Raw genomic sequence first — 18,605 nt, forward strand, 5'->3', positions numbered from 1 at the left:
CGCTCTCATTTTTTTTTCCCGAAGTGAATAAGGCAGTGCTTATACATCGCCCACATTGTTTTGTTTTTAATTTTTTTCTGAAGCAATCGAGGCTGTGCTTGTACACTGTAGGTTTGTGCATTTCACATTTATGCCTAAAGCACACCAAACAAATCCCGCCTAATTTTTTGACCCGTTCATGTTTAGAATCACATTTCGACCCGTTTCCCATTCCCTTATTGCAAATAATTCATCGGACGTAATCCATAACTTTGTGTGTATAATCCTCTGTGTTGTGTTGGGTTTTGTGAACCCGTCATGATTGTATCGTATATGCTTATTAAAAGCTGTTACATTTGATTATTTTATTTTATTTTACACCATATTTTATTTTCTTTTATTTTATTACCGGCCAGGAAAACCAGTAGCAATGTTTTTGGATTCCGATTCTACTTTTTGTGTCAACTTTTGTTGCTCCCGTGAACGTCATTATCTGCTTTGTGTTCTTGCCCTTCCACGAGCCTTGATGATATATAAAAATTCCAGTATTATTTTATTATGCATCTCTTTATTAATATTTATTGTTTATTCATAAAATCGTACCACAAGTGCGTAAGATCGCCGTTCATGTAGCGACTGTTATTGATATGGGCCCCAGTTAGTGCTTCTATGTATGTCCACACACTACGACATCTTCTTCTTCTTTCAATGGCAACGTATTTTCCTCCCAAAAACGTCTGTTTGTGGTTTTGAACTCCAACCCCTACCCTGTACCTTCATCCAATTATCTACCATTGGAAAGGTAATCATCGATTTACTTGGTTAAAAAAAACCATTGGCATGGTTACGTATTCCATTTGAATACACCTGAAGATGAGTGGGGAGACAGGAGAGCAGGAGGGGGAGAGGGGAGACAGGGGAGGGAGAGGGGAAACACTGGTGGGGGGGGGGGGGTGGAATATGTGGAGACAGGGGAGGGGGAGATAGAGAGAGGAGAGGGGGAGAGAGACAGGAGAGGGAGAGAGAGACAGGAGAGGGAGACAGGGAAGGGAGAGGGGAGACAGGGGAGGGAGAGGGGAGACCGGGGAGACAGAGGAGGGAGAGGGGAGACAGGGGAGGGAGAGGGAAGACCAGGGAGGGAGAGGGGTGACCGGGGAGGGAGAGGGGAGACAGAGGAGGGAGAGGGGATACAGGGAAGGGAGAGGGGAGACAGGGGAGGGAGAGGGAAAACAGGGGAGGGAGAGGGAAAACAGGGGAGGGAGAGGGGAAACGGGGAGGGAGAGGGGAGACAGGGGAGGGAGAGGGAAAACAGGGGAGGGAGAGGGAAACAGGGGAGGGAGAGGGGAAACAGGGAAGGATAGGGGAGACAGGGGAGAGAGAGGGGAGACATTGTTAGGGGGGGGGGGAGTGGGGACAGCAGAGGAGGAGAGAGACAGGAGAGGGAGAGAGGGAGGAGGGATTGAGGAAGGGAGAGGAGGGAGTTGGGAATGGTGGAGAGAGGGTAGGGAGTGGGGGTGGGGGGGGGGGGATGAGGGGGACCCGATGCTAGCTTTTCCCGTCACTTGGAACGGGTACTCTTCCTCGTGATAGAATAACGGCAATTTTGTTTTACAATATGAAACTATAGTTATTATTATTATTTTAATTATTGGATCAAAATTCCTCTTAATGATTATTCATCTCAATGCATGTTTCGGGTATTTTTAAGATATCGTTGCCTCGTTCTAAAGTGCTTGTTAAAGTTGAAAAGTTTCAGGACAGCAGTTTAGAAAATAAATGAATGTTGTGCTGAAACATGAGAGACACAAGAGTCACCTGGATGCAACTCAAACACATGGCACTAGACAGACAGAAATGCAGAGATTGGCGTGAGCTCCTTATGTCATCTGGCATGAATGGATCATATAAGAAGAAGACTCACCAAGCATCTGGCCTTTATCAGTATCACTTTGGCTTCTAATTTTACTGGACTTCCCATATTCACATTTTCACCGCTGCTGGTATGAGGCTTGTAATGGTTTGAAAAGCAAACTTGTTGATGTTGATGGTGTTGTTTCTACTATCTACAAGTCCTTAATTAGGCCTGCAGTAGAATTTGTTGTCGGGGTTAGTATACCATTCCTGCTATTCACTTTTGGATCTCAGGCAGTATTTGTTGCAAGGTTTGCACCACACATCACCTGCTGCCCTTACATTCATGGAATCCTGTCACTGTCCCATAGATGAATGTCTCTTTGCATTGTACAAGATGCGGTATCAGCTTACCTGTAATCCTCTCCTGTAATTTTCACAACCATGAAGACTTTTCATTAGGTGCACTAGAGATAGTTCCACTTACCACCCATGGTAAATAACTATTCAACGCTCACACGCCAGTCATCAACTCAATCTTATAATTGCAAGAAAAGCAAGTCCCTGGAACAGTTTACTTATGCATGTTGTATGTTCTGTATATCTTCAATTGTTTAAATGTGTAGTGCATTACAGTCTTTTGTGAGCCTACCCTCCCTTCCTCTCTCAATCCCCCAGACCAACAGCTGGTGACTATTAGCTTTCATCATCTGCTGTTCTCGGGGTTTGGTTTAAGGAATGTTTGGAATTTTATACATCACGTACTTCTAAAAGGCAATTTGAGGAATCCTCTACAAACATGATCAAAGAAAAAAGTAATTGTTATTGTGGTGTTCACTTAAATGTATCCAGAACTAGTGAGTTCCACAAACCTTTTCTCCAGCATCACCATGGGGCCCAAGTGTGTCTCCTCCATTCATACCCTGAAACACAGCAAGTTGGTATGGTTGAATTAAACGTGCATGTGACCATTTAAGTATCAAATTAGAATCGAGTATCAAATTGTTCAGGAGGGAGGTCTCGTTAGTTAAACTTGGAAGATGTTTCAAAATTTTTATGGGTTCTGTGAGAATGTGCATGTGAGGCAGTTGCAGGAGAAGTACATGGAGAAGAGGAAGAAGTTGTTTCTTGGGTTTGTTGATCTGGAGAAAGCATTCGATCGGGTTCCACGCAAAGTATTGACATGGGCATTGAGGAAGTTAGGAGTGGAGGAATGGTTGATCAGAGTAGTGATGGCAATGTACAAAAGAGCACGCACAGCTGTAAGGACGAAGGACGGGAACAGTGGTGAGTTTGAGGTGAAGGTGGGAGTGCATCAGGGGTCGGTACTAAGTCCACTACTATTTGTAGCTGTGATGGAGGTGCTGGCTCAGAACGTAAAGGAGGGTTTACCGTGGGAGTTGTTGTATGCAGATGATCTGGTGTTGATTGCGGAAAGTATGGATGGACTGAAGGAAAAGATGAACACGTGGAAGGAATGTATGGAGACAAAAGGTCTAAAGGTGAATATCGGAAAGACGAAGGTGATGGCAAGTGGTAAAGCATGTGGTGAGGTGGTAAGAACTGGGAAGTGGCCCTGTGCTGTGTGTAGGAAGGGTGTCGGAGTGAACTCCATTCAGTGTACAATGTGCGCTGAGTGGGTTCATCAAAAATGTAGTGGTCTGAGAGGGTCATTAACCAGTGTGGCAGCTACATTCAAATGTAAGGTGTGCACAGAGGGAGCTGCAGATGGAGGAAATGTTGAGTTGGATCGTGGAGACGGCGTGAAGCTGGAAGGTGTGAAAACATTTTGCTACCTCGGAGACATGCTGAATGGAGAAGGTGGATCAGACTCGGCAACGGTTGCTCGAGTGAGATGTGCATGGAAGAAGTTTCGGGAATTGAGTGGCGTGCTGATGATGAGGGGAGTGTCGCTGAAGCTGAAGGGAAAGGTGTATGCTGCATGTGTGAGAAGTGTTATGATTTATGGGAGCGAGACATGGGTAATGAACGTAGAGCAGCAACGAAGATTGGAAAGGGTGGAAATGCGAATGGTTCGACGGATGTGCGGAGTATCGTTGAGAGAGAGGAAGACAAATTATGAATTGCGAAAGATGATGGGAATAGAGCCTGTGATTGATGCTGTGAAGAGGAACAGGTTGAGATGGTTTGGTCATGTGTTGAGGAAGGATGAAAGTGACTGGTTGAGAAGAGTGATGGAAATGAATGTAGAAGGAAGTAGAAGACGGGGAAGACCGAGAAAGACTTGGCTAAAGATGGTGGAAGAAGAAATGCGGGCAAGGGGGTTAACAAGGAGAGATGCAGAAAATAGGGCAAAATGGAGAAGATTGTCATGGGGACCGCAAGGCTAACCCCCGCTCTAGCAGGGAAAATGGCCTTTAAAATGCTTGTTGTTGTTGTTGTTGTTGTTGTTGTGAGAATGTATCTGAATTAAAGGTTTAGTGTAAGCCAACCTTCAAAAAAAATCTTTCTTGAATTATTGAGATATTAGCACAGGGCAGGTATGACCTATATAGTCATTTACCAACAAGCTTTGAAAAGGAAGCTAAAACGAGAAGGTCATTGCTCAAGAGCACAGTTTCTGGAAGAAGTCATACTAATTACAGGGTTTTTCAAAAAGATTGATACAACTTTGACTTCCTGCCATTTCTTTGTTTTTTTACCTATACCGTTTTCCTTTTCACCGTTTGGTTGTGTTAGCGTGGTATTTGTTCCCTGAGATTTCTAGCTCCATAGCTCAACTATGCCATTGACAGTGGAGCAGAAGACAAAAGTGGTGGCTTTGCGGTATGAGACTAAATCATATGTAGACACCCGCCAGAGGTTCTCATTTTCTGGGGGCAGAACCACCTGAGGAGATCACTGAGAGGTACCTGAAAGAGCCTAAGGTCACATGCTTATTCACCTTCAATGCCAGATGGGGAATGCTATGGCCTTACTGGTTTGAGAATGACAACACCAGGACAGTGACGATCAATGGTGAGCGCTACCGGGCCGTGCTCCAGAAGTTCCATAATGATCTAGCCCAAAAGGTCACCCCAAACCAGCTCAGCATGACCTGGTTTATGCAGGATGGTGCACCCCCAAATACAGCTGGTGACACCATCACTTTCCTGCCTGCAGCACGGTCATTCCATGTCAAATCATCAAAGAATCTGCCGTCATCTCTCAGATTTTTGTAAAACTTTGGGAACCAATTGGGACCCATGAAAAACGGCAAGAACTCAAATATTTTTGCTAACAGCCTCTTAATTAGTGAGATACAGACTAACGAACTTTGGACTAATTAGCGCGACGTCGCGAATTCAAATGGCCATATCTCTAAAAGTATAACACCTAGAGAGCTGGTTTTGGTGTCATTTTAAAGGTAGTTTCATTCCCTATGAAATTGTCTGGGCAACATTTTCCTACCTCCAACCACAAAAAAGTTATCACAAAATATAAACTTCAATTGTGAATCCCCAAAAAATGTATCCTTCAAATTTCCTCAAGTTCATTCCAGAGGTACCTTATGATGTCAAGAAGCTTCCACATAAATTTTGTGATGGGCACTCCAATAGTTTCTGAGATATGAGCAATAATGTACATGTACGTATGGCATATAGGTTCGAAAATCAGCATTTGTAATGTATTATACAATCAATAAGTGAGTTCAAGTACACAGTGTTCACTAACCTGACTTAGGCTTTCAATTTCCTCTTCAATGCAGCAACAGCAGCACTTGTTTCTTTCTTGGAAATACAATATGTCCTTCCAGTTGCAGTGGTTGGTTCAACAGTAGTAAGCACATCCTGGTAGTCAATAGTGAGAGGGTCTGATGGTTCCGGAAATGTATATGATGGGGATGGTCCATGTGGATGGAGGAACTTAACATCCACCTCATGCCTCTCTGGGGTATGTTCCATGACACATGCAACCCACCAGTGACCATCATAATCCACTGTAACATAACCAGTTATGGCTGAGACATTGTGATCGATCATCCCAGGTGTAAGTTTCACATGTTCCTTTCGTTCTTCGGCTGAGAACGAAAAGGCTCGAACTGTGACTTTTTCCTTAGACACAGGAACAAAGCAATGTAGCTTTAGTGTACCTGGGATTGTGCGGGTCTCTTCGAATCTTGCTTTGAGTAGTTTTGATTCTTGTTCATACTGTTCTGCTGTTGCAAACTGGCAGTTGACATTTGCAATCTCTGAATCAGCAAATTCAAAAAGTTGGCGAGGAGTGATGATCTGTTGATCATATGGTCGTTGGAGACTGGCTTTAGCTGCTAACCGCTTAATTGTCCCGCCAACTCCATCAGATGGTCCCTTCCCATGCGACGTAGCAAAAAAGTGCCATTCAGCTGGGACACCGAAATCCTCTTCATGGAGGCATAAATGGCTGAATTGCTGTTCCCTGTGTTCCCTGTCATGGCTAGGTTAGAATGATTGTATAATACATTACAAATGCTGATTTTCGAACCTATATGCCATACGTACATGTACATTATTGCTCATATCTCAGAAACTATTGGAGTGCCCATCACAAAACTTATGTGGAAGCTTCTTGACATCATAAGGTACATCTGGGATGAATTTGAGGAAATTTGAAGGATACATTTTTTTTGGATTCACGATTGAAGTTTATATTTTATGATAACTTTTTTGTGATTGGAGGTAGGAAAATGTTGCCCAGACAAATTTATAGGGCATGAAAATACCTTTAAAATGACACCAAAACCAGCTCTCTAGGTGTTATACTTTTAGAGATATGGCCATTTGAATTCGCGACATCGCGCTAATTAGTCCAAAGTTCGTTAACCTGTATCTCACTAATTAAGAGGCTGTTAGCAAAAATATTTGAGTTCTAGCTGTTTTTCATGGGTCCCAATTGGTTCCCAAAGTTTTACAAAAATCTGAGAGATGACGGCAGATTCTTTGATGATTTGACATGGAATGACCCAGCAGCTCTTCAGAAACAGACTCATTGCCCTGGGTACAGCTCATGACTGGGCACCCCACAGCCCAGACTTGAACCCTCTGGACTACTGGTTCTTGGGGGCTGCCTCTGTCTATGTCAACCGCCTTGCCACACTGGATGGTCTGAAGCAGAAGGTGTCAGACTACCTCCCAGCAGTGCCACATGAGACCTACAGGAAAGTTGGACAGAACTTTGGAGTCGGGATCAATGCCTGTCTGAACCACGGAGGGGCACACATCGAGAACGTCAATTACAAGGATTTTGCGTGAATGCCAATTTCAGACCTTGGACTCTCACTAACTCTTGCAGTGACTTACTGCAATAGCAATCAGTGATAGAAAATACCATGTCATAAGCTTTCAATAAATGTTTGGTTCACGTTTCTGAGGTTTCTGTTTCTTTGTAAATAAACGTTTAAAGTTGTATCACTCTTTTTGAAACACCCTGTACATTAACAAAATTAGCTAAAGAGCAGAATGAGAGTTGCAGTATCAGTAGATTGTCAGTTTTAAAACCTCCAGACCAATCAGTCCAAAGAACCAGTCAGTTCCATGGTGTAGTCTGCCCGATAGGCCAATCAGTCCAATGGACCAATCAGTCCAAAGGACCAATCAGTCCAATGGACCAATCAGTCCAATGGACCAATCAGTCCAATGGACCAGTCGGTCCAATGGACCAATCAGTCCAATGGACCAGTCAGTCCAATGGACCAGTCAGTCCAATGGACCAGTCAGTCCAATGGACCAGTCAACCCAAATGACCAGTCAGCCCAAATGACCAGTCAGCCCAAATGACCAGTCAGTCCAATAGACCAATCAGTCCAATGAACCAGTCAGTCCCATGGTCAAGTCTGCCCGATAGACCAATCAGTCCAATAGATAAATCAGTCCAATAGACCAATCAGTCCAATCTCCCTCTTTTCTCCTTCTCAATTAGTCTCACCTCTATGCTTGTGAATCTATTTTCGTGATGGCATTTATTCTCATTGGTACATTTACCTGGACATTTTCTCTGCCTCTTCACTTCTTATTGGGACAATGCACACTCAACCTGATTACAAACAATGAACACTTACAGTCACTTGAATTAGCGAGTTAAGCGTTTTATTTTTATTTTTTTTCATTTGTTAACAGACCTTCACTTCTCACACAATAACCACGGTTAATCACCCAATCTGCGAGCTGTTGTGTATAGTCATTAGATGTTGCCTGTTATTAATCTTTATAATGTACAAAGCAATAGGAGAACACAAGTAAATCCAAACTCACACTTTCTCCTCGTGGTCCGACTCTTCCAACGTGGCCTTTTTCTCCCAAAGACCCCGGGTCACCCTGTATAAGGTAATTAAAGTACGTGAAATTGCACATTAAAAACGTTTTGTGATGGGAATTTCTAGAGCATGGTTGAGCCAAGAAAGATTTGGATTGAATTAGTTAACATCTTGAGATTGGTATGGCATCAGGACGCAATAAATAAGGCAAATAGGATTGTTGTATTTGTTTATAGGGGTCTGGTTGCATGGTTCATATGAATTGGTGATGACATCATATAGTAGCTAATTATTTTCTACCAATATTACATGTTTCCAGGGTTAGATGGGCCTATCCATCTACATCTATTACTAAAAGGTGTGTTTGTGTGTGTGTGTGTGTGTGTGTGTGTGTGTGTGTGTGTGTGTGTGTGTGTGTCACACTTCATACTGAAGGTTACTGCTGTCTTAGAATAATAAAAATGGTACTTGTTGGAAAGGTAATAATCGATTTACTTGGAACAATAATGAGTGTCCGTTCAATCATGGACATGCCTGTTTCAAAAACCCCTCTTTCTGGGATTGAGGAAGAAAAAGCGGGGATTGGAACTTACTCTAGTGGTTCCAACGTTAACATTTATTATTCTATGACAGCAGGAACTCTTTAGAAGGACACAGGAGTATGCAATGTTATACATAGTAATATTCATTGAACCAATAGAAAACTACGACACTTTTCGACGTCACAACATTGACCGATATGCCTCCGCCTACATTATTACATCATGATACATACTTTTACCAACTTTGATTTAAATCCATTCAGCTGTTCTCAAGTTATCACATTTTTACCTGACATGACCTCTGACCTCACAAAAATCACAAAATCACCTCACTCCTCAACTTTAATGCCAGAATATAATCATTTCATCTTTTCATCATTCTATATACTTATACCAAGTTTGGGCAAAATCCCATCACTGGTTCACAAGTTGGTGCGGCAACATAATTTTTACTTAACATGACCTCTGACCTTTGCCCTCTTGACCCCAAAATCTAATCAGTTCATGTTTACATCATAATAATACTTGTACCAAGTTTGATTTAAATCCCTTCGGCTGTTCTCAAGTTATCACATTTGTAGCTGACATGACCTCTGACCTTTGATCTGTTGATGCCAAAATATAATCGGTTCATCCTTGCATCATATATACTCATACCAAGTTTGTTCAAAATCTCATCACTTGTTCACAAGTGAGCACGGCGACATAATTTTAACTTAACATAACCTCTGACCTTTGACCTCTCGATGCCATAATCCAAACAGTTCATCTTTGCATCATTATAGATACCTGTATACGTTTGACTTTGATCCATTCGGCCGTTCTTAAGTTATCGCGGTAACGAAATAATTGTAACTTAAATTGACCTCTGATCATTGAGCTCTTGACCCTAAATCGAATCAGTTTATCTTTGCATCATAATATATAATTATAACAAGTTTGTTGAAAAGCCCATAACTGGTTCACAAGTTAGCTCGGTAACAGAAGTTTTACCTGACGGGAAGTCTGGCATTTGGTATTTGACCTCTTGACCCCAAAATCGAATCAGTTGATCTTTACATCATTATACATGCCTGTACCAAGTTTGAATTAAATCCCTTCAGCCGTTCTCAAATTATAAACCTATTACAGACTTCGAATTTTGACCTCCTGACCCAAAAATCAAATCAGTTCATCCTTGCATCATAATACATACTTGTACCAACTTTGGTCAAAATCCCATCACTGGTTCACAAGTTATTGTGGTAACAGGATTTTTACCGAACATGACCTCTGACCTTTGACCTTGTGACCCCAAAATCTAATCAGTTCATCTTTACCTCATTATACATACCTGCACCAAGTTTGAATTGGATCACTTCAGCCGTTCTCAAGTAAAATTTAAAATATAAATCAAAATTCCTCTGTTGGTTGTACGTGCCCTTGTTCCACGACAGCAGATGACTCTACAACCCAAAAAGCACCGACATCAGAGCTAATTTAGAGGTCGCACCAGATTATGGGTTTTTTGTACAATCTATTTTTTCCTCAAATTTGGATCGCAAGCATTGTTTACGGGGGATGTGGTCAGTGTTTTAGCCTTGTGTCAATAGTTATCGGCCCATTTGCTTCAAACAAAACGAAAATGTACAGGAAGCGTGGCTGTGCACAAGGCAACATCTTTCAACAGATGGTTGATTCGAAAAAAAAAGTCCACTTATGGCGCAACCTCCAAATGTTACCGAAATAAGCTAGAATTTGGCACAAATAGTTATTGGGTGATAACGAACAGGGGCGACTACATCAAAGAGGGCCACCCCATACAACATGCTGTATATTTTGATTAAACCCAATGGCAAAGCGACGAGGTAGGCACGCCTAGTTTAACATAAACAGGAAGTGAAGAATGGGGTGGATGGAGATGGAAATCAATTGTGAAAAATGAATTTATGAAGAGAAGGTGAAGAGGACATCAGAAATAAAAGGGAGAGGAGGTTGTGAGCGGAAAGGTGTAAAGAGTTTTTTGGTTTTTTTTTTCTTTGCAGGAGCAAGACTCATGGAAGAGCAAGGAATAACTGCCAGTGAGACAAGCATGAATTAAGGGAATGAACAAACAGGATAAGATCAAAGGGAGGAGGGAATGAAACTAGCAAGCAAGATGGTTGGACTAGGAGAGGTTAATCGACACAATAAATGTCTGGTGTTGGCTTAACGGTTAAGGTGGCTGGCTTTAGATCTTGGGTCTTGAGTTTCAGCCGCTGGTGTGCCATTGAAGTAACATATGGTGGGTTGACTCAGCCCGTCATCCTTCCGAGGTCGCAGAAATGAGTACCGTAGTAGCTTATTGGAGGAATAAGCCATTCGAGTGGTGATCTGTCCAGGATTGTACTCCTTCCTGAGCGAATGAAGGTGCCTCAACAGAAATCAGGAATGTGGTTCCATAAATGACATCGTGTCATCGAAAAAGCCTCAGAAATGTGGTTCCATAAAAGGGGGAAGCGTGGTACCATATAAAATAAAAGAGGTGTAAATGACAGCCTGGATTTTGGAAGTTTAACCAGGGGGGATGGGAGTGAAGAGGGTTGTTTGGGGAATATTTGGGATGAGGGTGGGGAAAATCACAAATTGGCTTTTTTGTAAATTGTGCACCAATATGTAGATGGTTCCAAAGTGGAGTGGTGTAATTGAAGAATTTAATTTCACAAAAGAGAAATAAATTTGATTCAAGTGTTTGATTTGATGGAAAGACAGGATAAGGTGACAGTTTTAAACATAAAAACAAGAAAGAAAGGAGATTTAAAAAAAGAGATAGGAGGTTGAGAAATAAGATCATTTACTTTGTGGAACAGTTTACGAGGAATGGTTGCGGTGGATAACAGTTCATCTCAAAAGAAAGTCACAAAAATACATGTAGGCCGAGATAATATAAAGGCACAAAAGAGGAACAACTATCATTATCATAATAACACATCTGGAAGGATGGCTTAGATTACAGGCAGGATGTTTGCTTCCTTTACTAGAAAGGGTGCACTACGGACTACAGTACGTTCATCGTTTCGATGGGGTGACACCCTGCAGAACCCCTTGTTCAAGTGAAACTTTGACACTTCTTGGTAGTCTCTTCTCTGGACGTTCAAACACGTGACAATCAGGAGTCTATCCTGTGTTATTTATTACATGATGTCACACGTTCAATAAGCTCAGTGATCTTGAAAGAAAATCCTCATTTAATATTCCGCATTTGATTTCACTCAACTCAGAATAGACTCCAAGCTGAAGAGACCAAACGCCATCGCTTGGTGGTTTCTAAGTTGGTATGACTCGGTAGAACCACGAATGCGTAAAACAACTTGCAGTGCATCACAAAGGCAATAAACACAATGAAGCAAAAAAAACCTCAGACAATGCTATATCATGTTCCCATGTGGAGTATTTATAAGATGTTTCCTGGGATGGAAAGATTGATGTCTTTTGTCATACCTTTGGACCTCTGGATCCGAGCTGCCCTTCACCGCCACTTTTCCCCTTTCGGCCAAACTTACCCTGGAGGCAACAATGAAGCACCGATTGCATGGGTCTGCGAGAGTGATGTTGATTTTACAGTGATGTTAGAGTGGTGCTGCATATAAGAGCAATATGCAGGACATCAAAACAGGTGACAAAGGTTTGCATCTCAAGAGCAGGTTACAAACAGCGTGCTGTTGGCTCATTGTTGAATGTATATGTGAGGTGCTTCTGGAGTGTATGGGTGTTCAGGCGCAGTACCACGGGTCCCCGCATTCCTGGCTCTCCTGGTCTGCCTTCTTTGCCTGGTTGCCCTTGAACTCCCTGGAAGTGAAAATACAAAAGACAGAGAGAGACAGACACAACACCCTCCTTAAGTTAACCAAGATAACAACTCCTGGAGGAAGTATGTAAGACAGCATTTAGCCTCCTCCATGTTACCAGCAGCTCCCGCCAGCTCATAATCCCCCCCTCACCTGCAACTTCACAATGTAGTTCACCAATATTCAAGGTCTCTATTCTAAAAGTACCAATCTATCCATTGCAGTTACTGTAGCACCTACAGACATTGTATGTTTAACAGAAACATTCTTACAATATTTCTCCAATTCTTAGGTCTCTCGCCCTGGATATTCCCCCATGTTCAAAAGGCCCCTCCTCTATTCCAGAAGGGGTGCTGATCTTTACATCAACAACTCCATTCCTCATTGTCCATTGGCTGCACTAACCCCTCCTAACCCTCTGGAATACCTTTTGCTCTGTAAACCTCTCCGCAACCATCTAATGTTTTCTGTGTGGTATGCCATCTGCCTAATGATAACATGGTTAAAATGCAATCACCCATTCCAACTCTCTGTTTCTCATCTGCAGCGATCTCAACTGTCACCATGCCAGCTGGTTTGGTGTTTGGCTCAGCAACAAGTCATGGCATTGCAACAAAAGGTCTTCTGCGGCTCTGCGGTTGAATGAATCTGTAAACTTCCTCTCCTGGATTCCTATTACTGGTACATCCTCCCTCCTGGACCAAATAATGACCATTTTCCATCTGTTTTGTTTCTCTCCTACCCATAGCATCTCTTCTGATCATTTCCTTGTCAGGGCCAATACATCTCTGACTATTGTAACTGAGCAACCTCAACAAGGCAGAATATACCTGTTTGCTCAGGCCAATTGGCAGGGACTTCAATCTGCCCTCTCACAAAATGATTGGGCCTACTTTTTCTCAGGCACTAGTTTAGCCCTTTTAGACTATGTCTTTCCTATACATCCTCAAGACTCTCATACACTGAATCCTGTGGTGAGGACATTGCAGTCAAGCAGCTTATTTTCTCAACATGGAAAGCTAACCTGAATGAGGGTAACTTTGGTTTATTCCTTAAGGCTCGCAACAAGTGCGTGTCCATCCTGAGGCAAGCCAGAAAACATCCTTGCAAAGCTCAAGGCTGAACTCTCCAACTAGTCTCCTTTCTCCAAGTCAAGGTAGCATGTATGCTCCAAGTCATGAATGCTTCCCCTTCATCCTGTCCCTCATCTCAAAATGGCATTCGAGCAGACTGTGTCCGAGATAAGACAGAACGTCTAAACTCTGTTTTTGCCTCTGAATCTCGTGTACCCAATGCATCCCATGTTATCTCTCATCCCAACTGACTGGGCTTTGTGTCCTTCTTACCCGAGATTCTATCCAGCCTTGACCCTGCTTTGTGGAAGATGCACCATAGTAAAAGTGGCCCAGATGGCATCAGTTCCAATGGTCTCAAATCTTGCTCTGCTGCTTTCACTTATTCACTGTCTGCTCTATTCAGTTTGTCCTCCATTGGAAATCTCCTCTCTACCTGGAAGTCAGCAAACATCGGTCCTGACCACAACAATGGTGCAAAACTTGATCCCCTCATTGACAAACCAGTAAGTTTCCTTCCAATTATAAGCAAAGTAATAGACGCCTCATTACTCCTGATGTCAAGTCTTTTCTGTTTTCAAACAGCCTAATCTCTGACCATCAGTTTGGATTCCATCTGGGTCACTTAACACTGGCATTCTGCTGTTTCTTTATCAGCAATAGTTGGGGGACCTAAATCTCAATCAATAGGTCACGACCGTCTCCTTGGACATATCTCTGGCATTTGACACAGTCTGGGATTCTGTTCTGCTTCTCAACTCTCTGCCTGTTGCACACAGGGCCACCTTCATTCCTGGATTTCTGACTTCCTTTACTCAGGCAGTTTGCGTTTTGTTATCAATGGAACCCTCTCCTCTCCGTGCTTGGGGGGTGGGAGGTGGCTGGAGTTTCACATGGTAGTGTGTTGGGCTCAGTGTTGTTCCTCATCTCCATTGATGACCTCTCTGATGCTCAGGAAAACCTACTCTTAATCTTCGCTGATGATTCCACATTGCGTCACCAATCCCACTGCTAGACATAGAGTGGCTACGTCACTCTCTGCTGATCTTATGCAGGTTTGATAAATGGAGCATGTCTTTCAATTCTGGAAAATCTCACTGTGTCACCCTGTCGCTTCTGGAAATATTGTCCAACAAAAACCAACCCATTTCCATGGTCAGACACTGGAAGAGGTTCCGTTTCTTCAACTTACAGTATAATGAATAACTACAGTAGTCTTGCTCATGAAGGCTTGTGTCAGTTATAGAATCACAAAAACCCATTGGATAGGTAGAACAATGTATGCAATCAACAGGATGTTGATCAAGGTATGCTAACCACCGTGGGAAGCAAGGATAAGCTGACATTTTGGGCACGAACCCTCCTTTGCTCCAACGAAGGTCAGATTTCCTTACTTCCAATAGCGGTTAACATACCTCAATGAAAGTTTTGGTTATTTCATCCATTTTATTTGAATATCTATGCCTCACCATCAGCCATGATCTCCCCTGGAGAATCGTGCATTTTTCCAAGTCTTTCCTTGAAAAATCAGAACTACTCTTAACAGTTCCACAAAAAAAATTCCCATCACACCCAATCACCCAAAGTACGAATACCTTGTATGTGATAGAAAAGGTGTTAATGATAATGTGATAGAAGAAGTTTACAGTGGATAAGATGAAGCCTCAGTTGCTACATCTTCATCAGGTGCAATACCAATCATGGCCATTGCTTTGGAATTTGCACAGTGACCAGATTTCGTGCTTCGTGACACGTCTAGCACTTAATCATTAGCAATGTGGAGTTCCAATTTGAGTTAATTCGATGAAACAAAACTAATGATTTCAAGGTACTTGAGGCCATGCCATTATACACTACATGACCAAAAGTATGCGGACACCCCTTCTAATTAGTGGATTTGGCTGTTTCAGCCTCACCCATTGCTGACAGGTATGTATAATAAAGCACACAGCCATGCAATCTCCATAGACAAACATTGTCAGTAGAATGGGCCATACTGAAGAGCTCAGTGACTCAACGTGGCACCGTCATTGAATGCCACCTTTCCAACAAGTCAGTTCGTTAAATTTCTGCCCTGCTAGAGCTGCCACGGTCAACTTTAAGTGCTGTTATTGCGAAGTGGAAACGTCGAGGAGCAACAACAGCTCAGCCACGAAGTGGTAGGCCACACAAGCTAACAGAACGCGACCGCTGAGTGCTGAAGCACGTAGCGCGTAAAAGCGTCTGTCCTCGGTTGCAACACTCATGACCGAGTTCCAAACTGCCTCTGGAAGCAACGTCAGCACAACAAATGTTCGTCAGGAGATTCATGAAATTGGTTTCCATGGCAGAGCAGTCGCACACAAGCCTAAGATCATCATGCGCAATGCCAAGCGTTGGCTGGAGTGGTGTAAAGCTCACTGCCATTGGACTCTGTAGCAGTGGAAACGCGTTCTCTGGAGTGATGAATCACGCTCCACCATCTGGCAGTCTGACAGATGAATCTGGGTTTGGCGGATGGCAGGAGAACGCTACCTGCCCGAATGTATAGTGCCAACTGTAAAGTTTGGTGGAGGAGGAATAATGGTCTGGGGCTGTTTTTCATGGTTCGGGCTGGGCCCCTTAGTTCCAATGAAGGGAAATCTTAACGCTAAAGCATACAATGACATTCTAGATGATTGTGTGCTTCCAACTTTGTGGCAACAGTTTGGGAAAGGCCCTTTCCTGTTTCAGCATTACAATGCCCCCGTGCACAAACGAGGTCCATACAGAAATGGTTTGTCGAGATCGGTGTGGAAGAACTTGACTGGCCTGCACAGAGCCCTGACCTCAACCCCATTGAACACCTTTGGGATGAATTGGAACGCCGACTGCGAGCCAGGCCTAATCTCCCAACATCAGTGCCCCACCTCACTAATGCTCTTGTGGCTGAATGGAAGCAAATCCCCGCAGCAATGTTCCAACATCTATGGAAAGCCTTCCCAGAAGAGTGGAGGCTGTTATAGAAGCAAAGGGGGGACCAACTCCATACTAATGCCCATGATTTTAGAATGAGATGTGTGATGTTTGGGTGTCCACATACATTTGGTCATGTGGTGACCTCAGGCCTGACACCATGTACACTGGGGAGCAGGTACTTTAGCAGGAGGTGGGTAGACATGGAAGTCACAACCACAGCACCTCCATGTACGAATATCATGCATTACTAAATTAGTTTTAAAGGTCCATTTTGCAGCACACGATTTACACTACGACGGTGCTTATGCAAGTTACAGAGAATGCTTTGAATCCTTGTTTCTAACTTTGAGAACATTTCACGGGTTCGTCATCTTAACCACTCCCATTGGTCATTTCAAGCTCCTCCATGACAGTGTGTGGTTTCCTTCTGCTCTACCATGGAGAGACTGGTATTTGGAGCATTGCAGGATTCTAGCAAATGGCAGTTGCTCTCAAGCTTAAAATAAGCATCGGAGATCTCCGGCAGCTCCTGCTGAAGTAATCACATGATATCATCGTTTTTATTATTATTATTATATAAATAATCCGATGAGAAACTGAAAAGTTTAATGTGTCGCATATGATCATATGTGTGAAAATCTCAATGCCTGTGGAAAATGCGATTTCACTTTGTGTGTAGCAAGGCTTTGAGCCAATGGAATGAAGAGTCTCAAACACCAACTGGAACAAATGGCGACAACTATTGGAAGAGTGCAGTCATTATAAATCCCTTCAATGTGTATTTCTTTTTTCCCATAATCCATCATTCCTTGACATTTCCAGCCAATAGTTTTGAGCGGAACCGTTTAAAGTAAAGTGTGATTTGGTTTCCTTGAGAAACAAACTTATTGCCACTTCCTAGAGTAAAGTTTCTCATAGCCGTATTTCTGTGTCGTCTCCGTGTTGGTGTACAATTAAAAGTTCCTGGATCACCTGTGAACCTTGCACTCCAGGTTCGCCGGTAACTCCCGGTTCTCCTTCTGTCCCAGATTCACCCTGCAAGAGAGACGGACACCTGTTGGCACGTGCTCCTTACAGGTACCCACACAGATATCACTGATCAATTACCAACATTTTTCGCCTTTGTCCAATTCAAATGTGCCGTGTCATAAAGAGACACAAATTAGTAGAAACATTACCTTTGCACCTGGGCTTCCCCGAGGACCATTGATTCCCTGCAAGCAGCACAACACAATACTGACTTGTAAAAAGCAAAATGTTCTGGATAATATTTTTCTTTGTTAGAAATTAGATAAATAAAATAAGCTCATGCTCTTTACACCAATTTGGAAAGATGTATTGGTTTACGAGTTATCAAGTGACCACTATATTCGTCATGGTTGTGCGTCTGTGTGTGTGTGTCGGTGTGTGTGTCTGTCTGTTAGCAGCATAACTACCCGATGATATCATCCGATCTTGATGAAACTTGGGTGGGAGGTTGATATCATGATCTAGTTGTGTCCTGAATAGAGTGGGCGTATTGCGCCCATTGTGGGCGGAGCCACGCCCGAAAAAGATGTCTTTTTAGGGGGTAATCGAGTTCAAGCTACATCGATCCGAGGGGTTCGGTGGAATCTGACAGGGGTTTCGGTATTTGGTTAGGCCAATGTCATGTGTCTAGCCCCACGGAGCTCCATTTTTCATACGGTGCACTTACTTTTTCCACATGCGAAATTTGCATTTATGTTTATTTAAATTATACAATGGACTACAAAATGTAAATGTTTCATGATATTTGTTATATTATATCACCTTTATCTATCAATATTGTTGAAATGAAGATCAAATAGCTGTATGTTGAAATATGTTGAAAAAGTCAAAACATTACATGGGGTGTACTTACTTTTTCACGTGACTGTAACCCATTAGAGATAACTGGTCAGAAAACCCATAGACCAAGCAAAATACTTTAATTATATTTTGTAGCCAGGGCACCTGAGTTAAATTCCCAATCTTGGCATGTAATTTTCCCACATGTGTCAATATGTTCTTTTCAGTCCTGTTTATTTATATGTTGGTATTTTATTGGTCTCCTACTGGCTGGATCCCATTGCCCTTCTGGATTTTTATTGGTATTTTGTACTGGTCCAGTGTTTCACTTTGCTGACTAACAGGGTTGGCGGCAGGAAGGGCATCCGGCCGTAAA

The 18,605-nt window shown here is 42.8% G+C and overlaps 1 protein-coding gene across 3 annotated transcripts in view; it reads right to left on the minus strand.

The window, feature by feature from the left end:
- Positions 1-18,605, minus strand: part of LOC137430769 (collagen alpha-3(VI) chain) — a 205,190-nt gene that overhangs the window by 61,703 nt on the left and 124,882 nt on the right. For all 3 annotated transcript variants that reach the window (XM_078781945.1, XM_078781946.1, XM_078781947.1), the window contains 6 exons: positions 17,599-17,634; positions 17,393-17,455; positions 12,349-12,411; positions 12,064-12,126; positions 8,061-8,123; positions 2,703-2,753 (listed from right to left, as the gene is read on the minus strand). In XM_078781945.1, coding sequence (XP_078638071.1) covers positions 2,703-2,753; positions 8,061-8,123; positions 12,064-12,126; positions 12,349-12,411; positions 17,393-17,455; positions 17,599-17,634 — 339 coding nt within the window. The remainder of the gene's footprint in view (positions 1-2,702; positions 2,754-8,060; positions 8,124-12,063; positions 12,127-12,348; positions 12,412-17,392; positions 17,456-17,598; positions 17,635-18,605) is intronic.

Source organism: Myxine glutinosa, chromosome 7 (genome assembly GCF_964187855.1).
Source record: "Myxine glutinosa chromosome 7, kmMyxGlut1.1, whole genome shotgun sequence".
Classification (NCBI taxonomy): Eukaryota; Metazoa; Chordata; class Myxini; order Myxiniformes; family Myxinidae; genus Myxine; species Myxine glutinosa.